General features: G+C 39.9%; 1 protein-coding gene across 2 annotated transcripts in view; it reads left to right on the top strand.

The window, feature by feature from the left end:
- Nucleotides 1–15,532, top strand: part of LOC118237099 (collagen alpha-1(V) chain-like) — a 132,730-nt gene that overhangs the window by 95,317 nt on the left and 21,881 nt on the right. For both annotated transcript variants that reach the window (XM_035435537.1, XM_035435536.1), the window contains 5 exons: nucleotides 12,353–12,406; nucleotides 12,916–12,969; nucleotides 13,471–13,578; nucleotides 15,205–15,258; nucleotides 15,339–15,446. In XM_035435537.1, the coding sequence (XP_035291428.1) occupies nucleotides 12,353–12,406; nucleotides 12,916–12,969; nucleotides 13,471–13,578; nucleotides 15,205–15,258; nucleotides 15,339–15,446 (378 nt within the window). The remainder of the gene's footprint in view (nucleotides 1–12,352; nucleotides 12,407–12,915; nucleotides 12,970–13,470; nucleotides 13,579–15,204; nucleotides 15,259–15,338; nucleotides 15,447–15,532) is intronic.

Raw genomic sequence — 15,532 nt, 5'->3', positions numbered from 1 at the left:
TTGGTCATTTTACATACACCAGCCAATCCTTCACCTTCACCAGCCAATCAAAATGTCACATACATACACAAAACGGTCTTATATCTTTTTCCTCAAGAAATTGCCAGTCTCTACCGCTGGTCAGTTCGCGGCTAAGTGGTAGTCACAGCCTATGGATTGTTGAGTCACAGGTTCAAATCCCACCTGAAGCAATTTTTTAAAATGTGCTCATTTGCTCACTAATAATTCTCTATTACTTCTCAATTATTGCTTTTGCACCACATCTACCCAGCGTTCACCGAACGTATAGACTGCATTTTGACATACCATCTACACATTCAGTTAACCACCTACAATATCGCCAGGCCATATGGATACAACCGGAGCTCAGCTGTACTTACTGGTCTGCTTTAAAACCACGGAACCATTTCACCAAGAAAATTCACACCTTTCCACTGCTAATTGACGGTGGCGCAAGGTCGGACGATCCAATCCTGTCTCGCTCACAGACAGATCTTTTCATATCTTAAACTAACATTTTCTTACACTTATATTTGCTAACTAATAATTGTCTATTGCTTTTGCACTTATCAAAATAACAGAATCTTCAATGCACATGTTTCCCAAAAGTCACTCATGGCCAGCCATATGCATTTCATGACGGTAAATGTATTGATTTTCTTAAAAAGTTACACCAGCTAACCACTGTGGTGTTTCTACTAACCATATTTCTTCACTTGGCTACTGTAGAAAATGTTCGTATCAACAAACGCCACGTTTCTACATTCATGTTATGTTCTACATTCTGTTCTCTATCTACCCACATAGTAATTGTATGTATGAACTGTCTGCAACACCACATTAAAACATTATATTTAAAAACATGACTCATTCATAATTAGAACTACTAGAACTGAACTCGAGAAAATACATTTATACAACAGTTTTCCTACGCAATTTCACGCGTTACTTCAACAACTATTTACACAAATAAATAGTAAGACCGTCTGTTTTATATACCGTTCAATAAGGAAACTCGTCTTGCTCATGGTCACTTTATTTTCTTTGCACTATAGTCTGTGATCATGTCTGATTTCACCTGCATGACCATTCTGCTAAAAACATATTGTTTCAACTACGCAATTTAATCATTTCTCTTCATTTCTCTCGTACTACTGTTATTTACTAATGTGCAAAGATTGCTGGGACGTATACATGTGCTGCTATTCTCCACTGTCAAGTGTTCCGGTTGTACTACTTCCAGTTCTCACATAAGGTCAGTAATCTAGCTAAGCAAAACAGTGAAGAGGAGTCCTACCAACAGCTAAGCGTACGTAAATGCCTTATGAACCTTAGAAACACTAAAAGTCCATCTCCACAAAATAACGGAAATAATAAGCTCAAATTCTACAAGCTTGCTGATAACTTTTTCAATGAAGGCTCATTGGATGGCCGTCAAATCAGTAAGTACATACACTGGGGACATTTCTGTTGTTTTTCTGATGGTGCAAGCCTCTTTTATACTTATGCCACCACACCCTTTGTCACAACTATTGTTTTACATACTGTATATAGAAAGTGCTAAATGGTACATGCTCATGAGACTGTACAAATTCACACAAGGATAGCTATAATCCACAACCGTTTCTTAAAGGGTTACTTCGTATTTTTACATCCAGGTCCGTTTCGCTGCTCATCACAAATCATGTCCTCAACTTGGCCCCCTAAAATCTCGCGGGAGTGTATCTATGTTCCCAGGGTCCTAAGTGCCCAAGGTCCTATATTCTCAGGGTCCTGTGTTCCCAGGTCCTATGTTCCCAGGGTCCTATGTATGGAATGCCATTTAAGTCAATATTAAATAGATAAATAAATAAATAAATAAATAAATAAATAAATAAATAGATTAAATTACATTACATTACATTACATTACAGGCATTTAGCAGACGCTCTTATCCAGAGCGACGTACAACAAGTGCATCAGTTCAAGGTGCAGAGGTGCAGAAAAACACACTAGAGTGAAGTAAAGATCGTAGTGCCAGAAGTGACCACATAGATCAGGACTCCAACCCTGTAGGGTAACCTGTTCAGCAAATAAACAAAACAATCCTGCCAAGTACAAAACTAGCACTGAACTCACATTTGCCTAATCAGAATCAAACAAAACAATCCTGCCAAATACAAAACTAACGAGATCGCATTAGCCTAACTAGGTACATTGAGCTAAACTAGAGGCTAGGGAGGGGTGGGGAGAGGTGCAGCCTGAAGAGATGAGTCTTTAGCCTGAGCTTGAAGGTAGTCAAATTCTCTACTGTTCTGACCGCCACGGGAAGGTCATTCCACCAGCGAGGGGCCAGGACAGACAGCAGACGCGAATGGGAAGTACAGACACGAAGAGGGGGAGGTGCCAAGCGTCCAGAGGTGGCAGAACGGAGAGGTCTGCCTGGTGTGTAGGGTCTGAGGATCCTCTGGATGTATCCTGGTGCTGACCCCTTAGCTGCCTGGTATTCAAGCACCAAAGTCTTAAATTTGATGCGAGCCATAACAGGCAGCCAGTGGAGGTCAGAGAGCAGGGGGGTGACATGGGAATGTCTGGGGAAGTTGTAGACCAGACGAGCTGCAGCATTCTGGATGAGCTGCAGGGGTCTGATGGCGGATGCTGGCAGACCAGCCAGCAGCGAGTTGCAGTAGTCCAGGCGGAACAGGACCATCGCTTGAACCAGGAGCTGGGTTGCGTAGGTGGTGAGGAAGGGACAGATTCTCCGGATGTTGTACAGGAAGAACCTGCACGTTCGACTCACCGCCGCAATGTTCTGGGAGAGGGACAGTCTGTTGTCCATCACCACTCCGAGATTTTTGGCAGTGGGTGATGATGACACCACGGTGTCCCATAGGGAAATAGAAAAGTCAAGGAGGTTAGAGGATGGAACAGGAATGAAGATCATCTCTGTCTTACCTCTGTTCAGCTTAAGATGTTGGTTATCCATCCAGCTCTGGATGTCCCTCAGGCAAGCAGAGATGCGAGCAGAGACCTGTGTGTCAGAGGGGGGGAAGGAGAGAAAGAGTTGGGTGTCATCGGCATAACAGTGATAAGACAAACCATGGGCAGAGATTACAGGACCAAGAGATTGGGTGTACAGGGAGAACAGGAGGGGACCCAGGACTGAGCCCTGGGGAACTCCTGCGGCAAGGGGGCGAGGTGCCGATACTGCACCGGTCCAGGCGACTTGGAAGGAGTGACCGGAGAGGTAGGACTCCAGTCTGGTGCTGTGCCACAGATCCCCATAGCTGCCAGGGAGGACAGGAGAATGGGGTGGTCGACTGTGTCGAAAGCAGCAGAAAGGTCTAGGAGGATCATAAATAAATAAATACATACATAAATAAATAAATATGGCTATGAAATAAATCCTGAAATAAATAAATGAGGCAATAAATACATAAATATATAAATAAATGTAAATATAAATATACTCTCCTGGGCAATAAAAATGGGCCAAGCCAAAAATGGCAAAATATTAAGCTTTTAATGGTCTTAACAACAAATCATTGGTCAGGAAATTATCAAGAATTAAACAAATAGATAAAGTAACTTAGTATAGGATAGCTTTTTCCTATGATTTCTTTAAATGTTTAAGCCTTGTGGGTAAACTTGCGGACAGCTTTTTACAGAAAGAAGAGTCAATGTTGTGTCATTCAATGTTGATGGCTTCAAACAGTTGATGAGTAGTTGAAAAAATTTTCCCGGTCAGTTTGTTTTTAATGTGAGACCAAATATACTCTATAGGTTTCAAATATGGACTCTGACCAGGCCAAAACATGAGCCTGATGGATTGGTTTTCAAGCTACTTTTTGGTGGTCTTTGCAGTGTGGGCAGGAGCATTGTCTTGTTGAAAAATAACATCTGATCTTTAGAAAACAACTTTTCAATTGTGGGAAGCAAGCCTTTCTGCAATATTGTGAAGCAGCTCACCAGTACCAGCAGCTGAAAAGGCTCCCCGCACCATGACACCTCTTCCTCCATGCTTAACTGTGATAGAGATGCATTCGCTATTGTATTTCTCACCAGATCTTCGAAGACACCTCTTTGGAGCATCACCATGCAACTCAAATCATGATTCATCACTCCACACAACTCTGCTGAACCACTCTGAATCAAACTTTCCATATTCTGCCAAAAACTTAATTCAGTCTTTGATGTTTTTCTGAGACAGCAATGGCTTTTTAACAAATCTTCTAGTCACAAAACCTGTATTAGATAGCCTTCTGGTTATTGTTCTTCTCGAAAGAGTGTTGTTTTCTGAGGTCTTGAATTCTGCTGACAATTTCTGTAGGCTTCTTTTCCTGTCTTTGAGAACTGTAAATTTCAGCAGGTGGTCATCCCTGCATGATGAGGCTTTGGGCCTTCCAGATCCTTTCTTTCTGGCAACATTACCTGTTGTTTCAAAGCGTTTACCTATTCTCTTAATTGCTGATAGAGAAATAGGGATTTCCTCTGCTTTAGGGTCTTGTAAATTTCAGAATAGCTACAGTTGTCCTGATGAAGACCAGCTATGCAGTTTCTGACAGCAACCCCTGCAGGATATTTTCCTTTTTTTGGAGCAGATTTTCTCGCTCCTTTACCATGGGGCTCACAACACTGCATAATGTAGATCTCTCCCTGCTCTATCAATCCTGGTTCCATTTATGAGCTTGTTATCAGGCCCTTGATGGGCTGCATCAGATGTGGCAGATAACCAAATGACTGATCTTTTAAGAAAAAAAAACATCCCAGAAGATATTTCTGGAAAGTTTTGTACACCCAGACATGTGTTAGTTTGAATTTTACATCAAACATTTTAATCATTATCATTTTACCTTTGCGTACAAGAAGACTACATGTGAATTTCCCTGATTCTAGCTTTTCCCCAAACAGTTCACTGCAGCAAAAGTAAAAGAGCAAATGGTGGTACAGGAGGTCTCAGGAGTGCATTTGTTTAATTCTTGCTCATTTTCTGACCAATGATTTGCTGTTAAGACCATTAAAAGCTTAATATTTTGCCATTTTGGTCTTGGTCCATTTTTTTTGCCCAGAAGTGTATAAATTAGTCAATATAGTTCAATAAATAAATAAATAGGTTTTTATTTCAAAATGACATTTTTCAAAGGACTACTTTTATTTATTTCAGGGGACTTTTATTTCATAATTCCACATTTATTAAATTCAGGTTACTTTTATTTCTTAATGCCACATTTAAACTTTATCGCACGCTCATCGCCGTTATCATGATTGTAGCCATTTAAACCATTCACCAATGAGCTGGGGCTTTGAAGTTATAAGGTGGGATGTATCTATTATCCAGCAGAAATATTGAAAATATTGACCTAGCTATCAATCAGTCTTCTGGTAATTACCAGAAAGGTCGATCTGCAAAAACAGCATCAGTCTGTTTCCAGTTCAGGTGTCATTTGAACGTATCGACCCCTTATATGGATACGACAACATGGAACGCTGTTTGTGCATGAGTACGTACTAGTTATTAGTTTGTTAGTTAACTTGGTTGCCTCGTATGTAGCTTTTTTAGCTGTGAACGATATAGCTAACAAGATTGTGTAGCTGGCATTATCATCTGGCAAGTTAGCAGCTAGCCGATAAAGCCAGCTGCAGAGCCTTGTTCGCTACCTTCATAGTTGGCTAGCTGCAAACTTGCCAGATGATAAAGTCATGTTAAACTTGGGCAGGAATCCCACGTGGACACAGGGGGCAAACTCCACACAGAAAGGCCTCAAGCTGAGATTCGAACAGACAACCTTCTAGCTGTGAGGTGACAGTGTCCACTACACCACCGTGCCGCCCGCTCTGTAACTAGTTAATTACAAACTTTGAGATGATAAAGCTATGATAAATTTGGTCCATTTCATATAGTAGCACAGGACTGTGCTTAGTAGCCTTGCTGTAGCTCTAATAAATATGAAAGTAGCTAACCAGCATGCTAGTAATGTGTAATAATGTCCAGCACAGATCCTACGTGAATAAGTACATAGTTACGCATGGTTAGCCTTGTATCCAATAAAGCGATCGATACGTACAAATGACACTTGAACTGGAAACATACTGACGCAAATTTTGAAGATCAACCATTCTGGTAATGACAGGTGAACCAAGCACCCAAACCTGGGCTGTGTTTTTGAAGCTCATTTTCTGGTCTCGTTGAGAGATGTTGCTCACTAGCGCTAGCGTGATTGGCTCCAGCATAAATGGTTCAGCCAGCCATCTCAATGTAAGTCAATGGCAATATACAAAGTCAAAACACAAAGTCAAACATTTTTTCCTAAAAGAAAATGTAGTCACGATAGGTGTTTTTTCTTCATCTAATGTCTCCCCATGTGCCGATTTGTTAAATTATTGTGTTATTTGGACTGTAATATTTTGTGGATGAATCAGGGACAGTTTGCATCACTGCCGAGTCACTGAATCTACTGACTTACTGAACGATCGGACTTCACGCCTACATAAGGGTCCCCCTTTTCCCTCCCTTTGCAGTCTCTGGCTCCAAAACACTGGGCTTCAAAACACTTTTCACCAAGCCCATAAAGAGTCAATGGGTGACGACACAGTGAAGTTTGTCGATATTTCTTCTACACTCTGGGGGGTGGGGAGGACGACTTATTTTTCATGACACCGGCAGTAGGCAGGGTGTTGGCTGTGGGTGGGAGGCTTGCAGTGGGCTGAACTGGAGTTCTGAGCTGAGCTGGATCACCTCACTCCCTATTTTCTCCCTTCTGAATACACTACTTTTCTGAAATCTCTATTTGCATCATGTCCTCTATCACTGTTGTGAGCTAGGCTTTTAAAGCCTAATTTTCCTGAGGTCCCTTATTTCCTGAGAGAACTACGCTGGAGCTGTTTCTCTAAGTTCAGTATACTCAAGCAGAGCAAAACTCTTAAACATAGGGCATGACCCTGCGATCAGTGTATTGAAGGGGCAGATTCAGATAGACTGGCATGAGGGGTGGGTGCAGCGTGTTCAGAGTCACCGTCCTCACCCTCTGCAGCTGTAATCTCTTTCTCCTTATCTGCATATTATTTCAGCGGAGAAAATACATTTTCATAGGCATTAAGGCTGGCTCCACTTCCCTGAACCATGAGAGTTTCATTTGTGTAAATATTTATTGTGAGCATGGGACTGTCAAGCACTCAAATACTCAATCAAATACTATAATTGGTTTCCATGTCCAATTCTAGTTCTTTTTAAAAATGGGTTTTTAATTTTTTTTTGCAAGAGGCAGTGTGCCATGCTTTGCTGTAGTTATTGTGAAAGATAAGCTCCTCCTTTTATCCTCTTGTCTTTCAATGGGCCTCAGAAGTGTGACATAATGTACAGCACACTCTGTGATTTAAACTGGCTAATAAAACTTGGATGTTTTTTTATCCAGAAACATTTTTCTCATAAAAGGCACTGGATGCACAGAATTATTTTTTCTAACAGCAAGCTAACACTGCTGGGAATGTTATTTATGTCACAACTAGCCTGAGGGCTTTTCAAGCTGGTCGAAACTACCATTAGCATCAAAGAAATTTAAATTGTGTACTCTAATAACTTAAGGAAATTACTAGCAAGAACAGCAACAGTAACAATAAAGATATTTACAGCGATATATACAATTGCACAAAATGAAAAAGAAGTATAATTTATTACACTTATGGGTAACAACAGATGGCTTACGCTTGTGAGCAGTAGCTGGCAATAGCCCTGTGTGTCATATTGTAATTCTGTGACGGGTCACTAACCACTTAGCCATTAGCAATCCGTTTTGTAAATTACACAGAATTTTTTAGATTGTAAAAAATGGGTGAAAAGCATTCTTTTTTCATAAACACTGAAATGCCATAAATTATTTTGAAGGAATTAGGAAAACTGCATTTAATTTCTAATTTCTAAATCAGTATAATTTTTTGACCCACTCCATGCGGTCTCATCTGCAACTACACCCCCCATGCATGACACATTGGGCAATAGTGTCTATCTGGGCGTTCATAAAAATATTATTTCACCACTGAAAATGTTCATTCCGTCATAGAAACAAGATAAACCGAAAAATAGCCCTAAGATATGCCAATACAGCAGTGAAAACTTCTGAGCATAACTTCTAGCTAAGCCATACGTTTGCTGATAGACCTAGCTGAAAGATTTCTGCAGCATGATTCTCTGTAGGAGGACAATGCCCATTGAACGCAGATAAGATTTCACCATCCATATGTAAGTATTACTGCTCAAAATATTTTGGTTATATACTGTACATTATTTTTTTAATTGAGTGTCTTTAAATAGATTAGTGATATTTTATAATGAGGATATTTTACAGTGTAGCGTAAGCATTGTATTGTAAGTGTTCGTAGGTAGCTCAGTGTTTCATTCACCAGATTTGATGTGGTGAAGCTTCAACAAGCTTCAACAAAGAGCTGGGGTTCCAGAAAGGGCCAGTGTGGGTGCACACACCTGATTAGGTATAGGACGGAGTGTAGCACAGTGGGTAGGGAACTGGGCTTGTAACCGAAAGGTCGCAGGTTCGATTCCCGGGTAGGACACTGCCGTTGTACCCTTGAGCAAGGTACTTAACCAGCTGTATAAATGGATACAATGTAAAAATGCTATGTAAAAGTTGTGTAAGTCGCTCTGGATAAGAGCGTCTGCTAAATGCCTGTAATGTAATGTAATGTAATTCTACTAATCAATCACTAGAGTCATCGCTAAGCACCTTGATTAGTAGAATCAGGATCAGGTGTGTGCACCCACACTGGCCCTTTCTGGATAAGACTGGGGACCCCAGCTCTAAAACATGAAAAGCACCTAATTAAGAAAAATTAACAGCTTATTAAAACTCTGGGATTGCTGTTGAGGTTAGTATGAAAACCAGCATACACAGGGGTCCCCCAGGACCGAGTTTGAGAACCACTGTTATAATGGACAAAGGGCATTTTATTCATATTTGGAGAGATTTTGGATACGTTTCAGAACCCCTGGATATTTTAGGCCACTGTACTGATGGAAAGCTTGTAATTCCCACTTGAAAATTATGCAAAAGTGAGTTCCGTGATCCAAAACAGTTGATTTCTTGTGAAATACATGATTATATTGTGATTTACAGCAATGCATAATTTAGACATCTTGGGTAGATTTGGAGACACTGGGTACACTGCTTACATTTTGCTTCATAGATCTTTAGTAGTTCTGCATATCCACCCTCGGATTTTATGTACTTGAGGTCAAGGAGTTTTTGATCCAGAACATGTATAGTTTAACCTGTTTTATATATGGGATCTCTGAGTATTTCATTGTAAACTAAAAAGGTTGGCTTTTTTGCCTAGACAATTGCATGTGTAGCACTATTCCTAAATTACAAATATAAACAAATCTAAGTTAGTACTGTAAATGGTACAAATGTCTTGCTTAATTTAAGCCATTTTTCAAGTCTCTGTTATGTTCACATCTGGAATTATAAAGCTTTAAATAAGGTACCACCTAAATCTGCAAGGATGTGGCATGTGCGTGACAAGGTTAACATTTAGCTAGCTTGCAATATGATCTGAAACGATAGTGCTAGCCAGCCAGACATATCAAATTAGGATGGTTAGCTAACATGAGTCCAGGGTTGCCAACTTTTATCAGCTGACTAGACTGAGATTTTGCAGACTGGTGGGGGGGGCGGGTGTCTTGAAGTCAGCCAGCTAGTTTACTGTACAAATGTTGAGGACTGACGATGAGACACAAGTCTTAATTCCTGTATTCTAATTATTATGCTGTGCAATACATGGATGGCAGAAAACATCAAAATAGCAATTTGTTTAAGGCTGCAGCAGACACAATTAAAAATGCCAAGTTCAGTCGAGCCACAGAACAAAGTAAACACAAATGGAAGAGCCTGAAAGTAATTATTAATCACAGTAGGCTACACTTAATAAAGATAGGATTGTATGGGGAATCTGGCAATAGACCTGCATTTTGGGGACCACCATAGCTAGTGTTAGGGACCTGGAGTGGTGTCCAGAAGATTGCATGTTTTGTGCCTGGTGAAGAGCTATTGGCTGCAAATACATTTACGTAGCATTGAGTTGCTTTTATAAATGGTATGCTGTATAAATGGATGTAAGGTAGGCCATGTCACCCTAATTAAGCGTCAGAGCTGCAAATTAATTACATGTTTGAAATAAAAGTAAAAGTTAAAAAAAAGAATAAATAAATAAACAATGAATCCCTTTAGATACCATTTGAGAGCTGCAGCTCTCCGACAATTTTTGAACAAAAACAGATCACAGATCATAATTTTTCTTTCATATCTGCATGCCATGGCTCCTGGAGACCAAAGAACCCCATCCTAGCCCTGCCCTTGTTTCTCCGGCTTAGTTTCCCTTTGTTATCATATCTCCTTCTCTCTCTTTCGCCTTCTTAAAATATCTCAATAAACTCATCTGGAATAGCAGAGTTGATAAGTCTTTCTTGAAAACATAGGCTACATAGTAGCTAGCTAACTAGTTGCATAGAAAAACCAAATGCCATTGTTTAGCGTTGCTTTCATTCTTCTCTCTGCCGTGCACTTAACGTTAGACAGCTAACATAAGCTACATAGCTGTTTACATAGCTTAAGCTAGCTTAAACTTACACAGCATTTATTCAAAACAAATATTATATAATTAGTTTATAACAAATACCCTGGGTCCGTTAATTAATTAATCTATGATTGATAGCTGTCCTAGTTTCACTTACTTTGGTTCATGCAAGGTTAGTTGGAGTGTGGCTGGCTTGCTTGAACGCCTTCTGGGCTCCCAGCTGTGAACTTGAGCAACTGTCCAATCACCGCGGAGATAAGCATTGCGCACCAATCAGAGAGTAATTTAAGATGCAGCTCCATGGAAATACCCATATGAAACACCCGGTTTTCAAATACTCAGCTCTCTTTTAGAGTCAAAGTTGTTCGCTTGGTTTAACCATTACTATACCTGAAAGACTTTGACCATAATACGTTCGCCTGTTCGTATCTGGTGCTGTTGCAGTGTTTTGGCATGAAAATAGTTTGGGCAGTGTGTGAGCGTCTCAAGGTGAAAGCGTGTCACAGTCCAAAAGGGTTAGACTTGGCAACCTTACATTAGTCTAGCTAGCAAGACATCAGAGTTGCCACGATCGATCCTACTCAAAACATACCGTTAGTCACCCTTGATGTTGTTTGCTATCTAGCTAACAGATAGCAAAGGCAGTTCAGTTATATTGGATCCGACACATTATAGTTATTTACCTGGTTGCCACTTCAGACAGAGACAGTGTATGCCTGACTATGACTGTTCAGTGACGATGTGCCTCCCAGCTGCCTGCATGCCGGCTATTGTAGTGCTAGACATAACGGTGTCCCATTGTCATGTTCATTCAGAACTTTAGAACAATGGAATTATTCATGCTTGGGAAAGCTAGCCTGATTTTGTAAGGTAACATTGTGTCTCCCAATGCTATGGGAAAATAGTCATCCAAATTTCAGATTTTGAGGTATTTAAATTCAATAAAGTCTACAGTAATGAAAATATAAAAAGTATGCATGTCTCAATGACCGATAGAATGAGGGGTCTTGTGTCAAGATCTGTTCAAATTGAGTTATGTTTGTGCAAAAAAGTCATACATTTTTTAATGCAGATTTTTTAGGGGTATCCACATCACAGCAATGGCATAACATAGTGTAGCAGGATCTGGGGAAAGGCAACCTCATGTCAGGGAGAGGTGTAATAATCTGGCAGAATCACTGAAGTTGGTTCATGATTCAGTAAGTTTACTGATACTTTTATTGAATTCAAAAATAAAGAAAAAGAAAACAAAAGCCTATCTCCATTTTTGAGACTATCTATACTCAGAAGTTCCCTCTCTATACTATGCCGCCGCCGCCGCCGCCATCACCACGCTTTTACCCAAAAGTGCCTCACACCCTGGAGCCAAACCCTTGTGTTTAAATAGGGTGTGTTGATTACTTCATTTTCCTCAGCTGCGTGTCATTTGGCTTGTTAGCCACTTGGGGAGGACCCATGACTCCACCTGCTGGAACCACCTTTCTTTCACATAACATCCCTCCACCACTCTTCCCCATATCTTTCCACAGTAGCTATACCAAAATCAGTTGCTGCAGAGCCCATGGTGATTGTAGTCCACCAATGGCATTGAGATTGGTTCAAAAATCTGTTTTACATGGGAGAGCTGACCAATGCAAATATAAATATATTTGACAATTTAAAATACATTTTTTGACTTCTGATTTGTGTTAGGTAGTTTAGCTTGCTTGGAATTAGTAAAAATTTTGAGTTTTTTTTCAGACGCTGAAAGCAACTCTCTTTCTTTCTGTCTCTCACCTCTCTTTCTCAGGGTGAAGTAGGTGAGCCTGGACAAAAGGGAAGCAAAGGAGACAAAGGAGAACAAGTGAGATGACATTTAAAGTAATATATCTCCCTCTTTTTGCTATATCACGTGTCTCTCAGTGTGCTGTATTTCTTAAAGTGATGCCAGGGTTCCCTATTCTGTGACATAACCTGTGTTATGTCTCCCAGTACTATATCAAGTTTCACTGTGCAGTATTTCTCCAAGTGCTGTAGCATTTTTCTCTGTGCTGTATCTCTCTGTGATGCGTCAGGTCTCTGTGCTGTATGTCTCTGTACTATATTACTCAGTTGTATCTTCCTGCGCTTTATCTGATCTTTCTGTGCTGTATTTATATGTGCTGGTCCGGTCTGCTTGCTCCGTATGTACCTGCTCTGCATCTGCCTGTGTTCTATCATGTCTCTCTATGCTTTATCTATGCGCTGTCTCAGGTCTGTCCGTGATGTCTTAGGTTATGAGTGTAGATGTAGGTACTGTAAACATCCTGGCTCTCTCAATTCAATTCAATTTGCTTAATTTGCTTAATTATTTCTCTCTCTCTCTGTATGTAGGGCCCACCTGGTCCTTCCGGTCCCCAGGGCCTAATTGGACAGCCCGGCCCTGCTGTATGTCCTTCTGTTTCCTGCTTCATTATCTACACTGGAAAATGCATTTACATTACCTCATACATCTGAGATGTAGTTTATATTACTATAATAATTTTTCCTCCTGTACACACAGATCAGGGTATCTGATCAGTGTTTTTCCTCCACAATCACAAAATATTTTATACTATATGCTGACCTAGAAGGTAAAGTATATTTGATGAAAAATTATGACTGTAGTGAACCTTAGATTATATGGATTTATATTGTTTTAAATATGGACCTTAGATTATATGGATTTATATTGTTTTACTGTATGTAAAATGTGATATATGATCAAAACACACCTAACTCCAAGGTGCGAATTGTGACTCTTACAATTTGTGCTTATGTGTGTGTGCATGTGCGTGTGTCTGAGTATGTGGTAACAGATGTTTGTGTGTGTGTGTCTGTGTGTGAAACCTTAAGAAAAGCAATGATCTTCTTCAGTATATGACACTGTAAGTGGTGTGCACGATACAGGGGGCAGATGGTGAGCCAGGACCTCGAGGGCCGCAGGGCCACTTTGGGCAGAAAGGAGATGAAGGACCCCGGGGATTCCCAGGCCCCCCTGGGCCACTTGGCCTGCAGGTGAGAGAACCATGCCCCCCAGGTGGGTGAGACTGCCACACCTCCAGGCTGAAGGTGAGGGTGTGTTCCTCAGGGTAAACTACACTGTCAGCCCTGCCCCTTCCTGTTTAACACTGAAACAGCATGTTATCAGCTCCACCTCTCAACTGTTTAACACTGAAACAGTGTGTTTATCAGCCCCACCTCTAGCATTTAACACCAAAACATTGCGTTTAGCAAGCCACACCCCTTCCTTCTCAAAATTGAAACAGTGTGTTTATAACAGTCTACTTAATTTTAGTACCATCAAGTTGTGCATTTGCTTCAATTATTCCAGTGTAATTCAAAACGTAACTATAAATAATTATATAGTACACACTTGGGTCAACTACATATTTAATGTATTTTAATTACATTCAAATACTTTTTTAGAAATTATTTGAAATACAGCATTTACATATACCTAGTATTTAAATTACTAAATGCATTTTAAAATACATTTAAGGAGAATTTGCATGTATTCGGATTACTTTCAAATATGTCTTTGAAAAACATTAATACAAAGTGCTTGGTTTAATTGAATTATTTGAAAATACTTTCACAACATAAGGCCAGTTGTACAACATTCGGAATTGTACCAAGCTGTTGAAAGACTTGAAAATCACTCTATATGTGGGAACCTATCAGCTCTGAAAATTGAGCATTTTGTCTAATTAGAGGACAGTATTTTCATGAGAATGTGTCAGGTGGCTGCTGATGGCCCCAGTCCAATTATATCGATTTCCATTGTTAATTGGTAGTGAATATGCACAGCTGAATTCTATTTTATCAGTGTCTAACCTTACAAAATGTAAAAGATGGAACTGTACACACGGCTGTTGAATGTTCCGACAACAGAAAAAAAAGTGGAAATACAGTAAAAGGACACTAACTTTAAAAAGATTGCATGGGTAAAAATAAATTGGAAATCGGCTGAGTTTGCCATCCCCCCATGCAAAGACATTTACGGGCATTTAGGCTACTGTATGTTAGAGGCAGCACATGGGATATTTAAAATTGCCAACATAGGCTCCCCTACATCATTGCTGGCTTGGTCATTTTTGTTGTCTATCACTGAAATATTTCAAGGTATTTCAAAATTGTATTTGTATTTTAATGTATTTTTTAAAGGCTCTACTATTTGAAAAAAGTATATAATTTCCCAGGAAAGTATTTATTTAAAGGAATGTATTTTTGAAATACTATTTGGGAAAGTATTTTATTTTCCATTAAAATAAATTTAAAAAATCAAATACAAAGTATTTCATGTGTATATATATTTGAAAATACTTCATATATGTATTAACATACATTTTTAAATACAAATGCATATTTGTATTTGACCCAGGTCTGATATAGTACTATACGTACTATATTTATATACAATAAATAACTAAATAACTGGTATAGTAAGTAAATAACTAAGCCGTGCTGCCGAAAGTAGTTTTACATTTGAATGTTACTGAGCAAACAGATACCGATACAGTTTCTGTCAGCAGTACTCAGCTGTCAGTAGCTATGTGTGTTAGCATAGTGCTAAGCATTGTTTTAGTAATACTAGTTTGTCTCTGCTAATCACAGTTATTGTTGTGGTTCTCATCAATGCAGGGATTGCCTGGACCAATAGGAGAGAAGGGAGAGACAGGAGATGTTGGCCAACTGGTAAGGCCTCCGATTTGGACAGTGAGTAGGTTCATATTTCTTAATCATCGTGCTGGAGCTGATTGCTTTCTCACTCCCAGGGCCCTCCTGGCCCCCCAGGTCCCAGAGGACCAGCTGGCGCTTCAGGAGCAGATGGCCCCCAGGGGTCAGTAGGCAATGTAGGGAACCCCGGACCTGTGGGAGAGAAGGTAACACCTGTTTGGAGACAAAGGGTTTCAAAAGCATCGCATTTTGATTGACTATTGTTATTGATGATTTTATATGAAACATCCCT

The sequence above is a fragment of the Anguilla anguilla genome, chromosome 10, assembly GCF_013347855.1.
Source record: "Anguilla anguilla isolate fAngAng1 chromosome 10, fAngAng1.pri, whole genome shotgun sequence".
In the NCBI taxonomy this organism is placed as follows: Eukaryota; Metazoa; Chordata; class Actinopteri; order Anguilliformes; family Anguillidae; genus Anguilla; species Anguilla anguilla.
The sequence above is the reverse complement of the archived record's forward strand: the minus strand, read 5'-3'. Positions and strand labels throughout refer to the sequence as shown.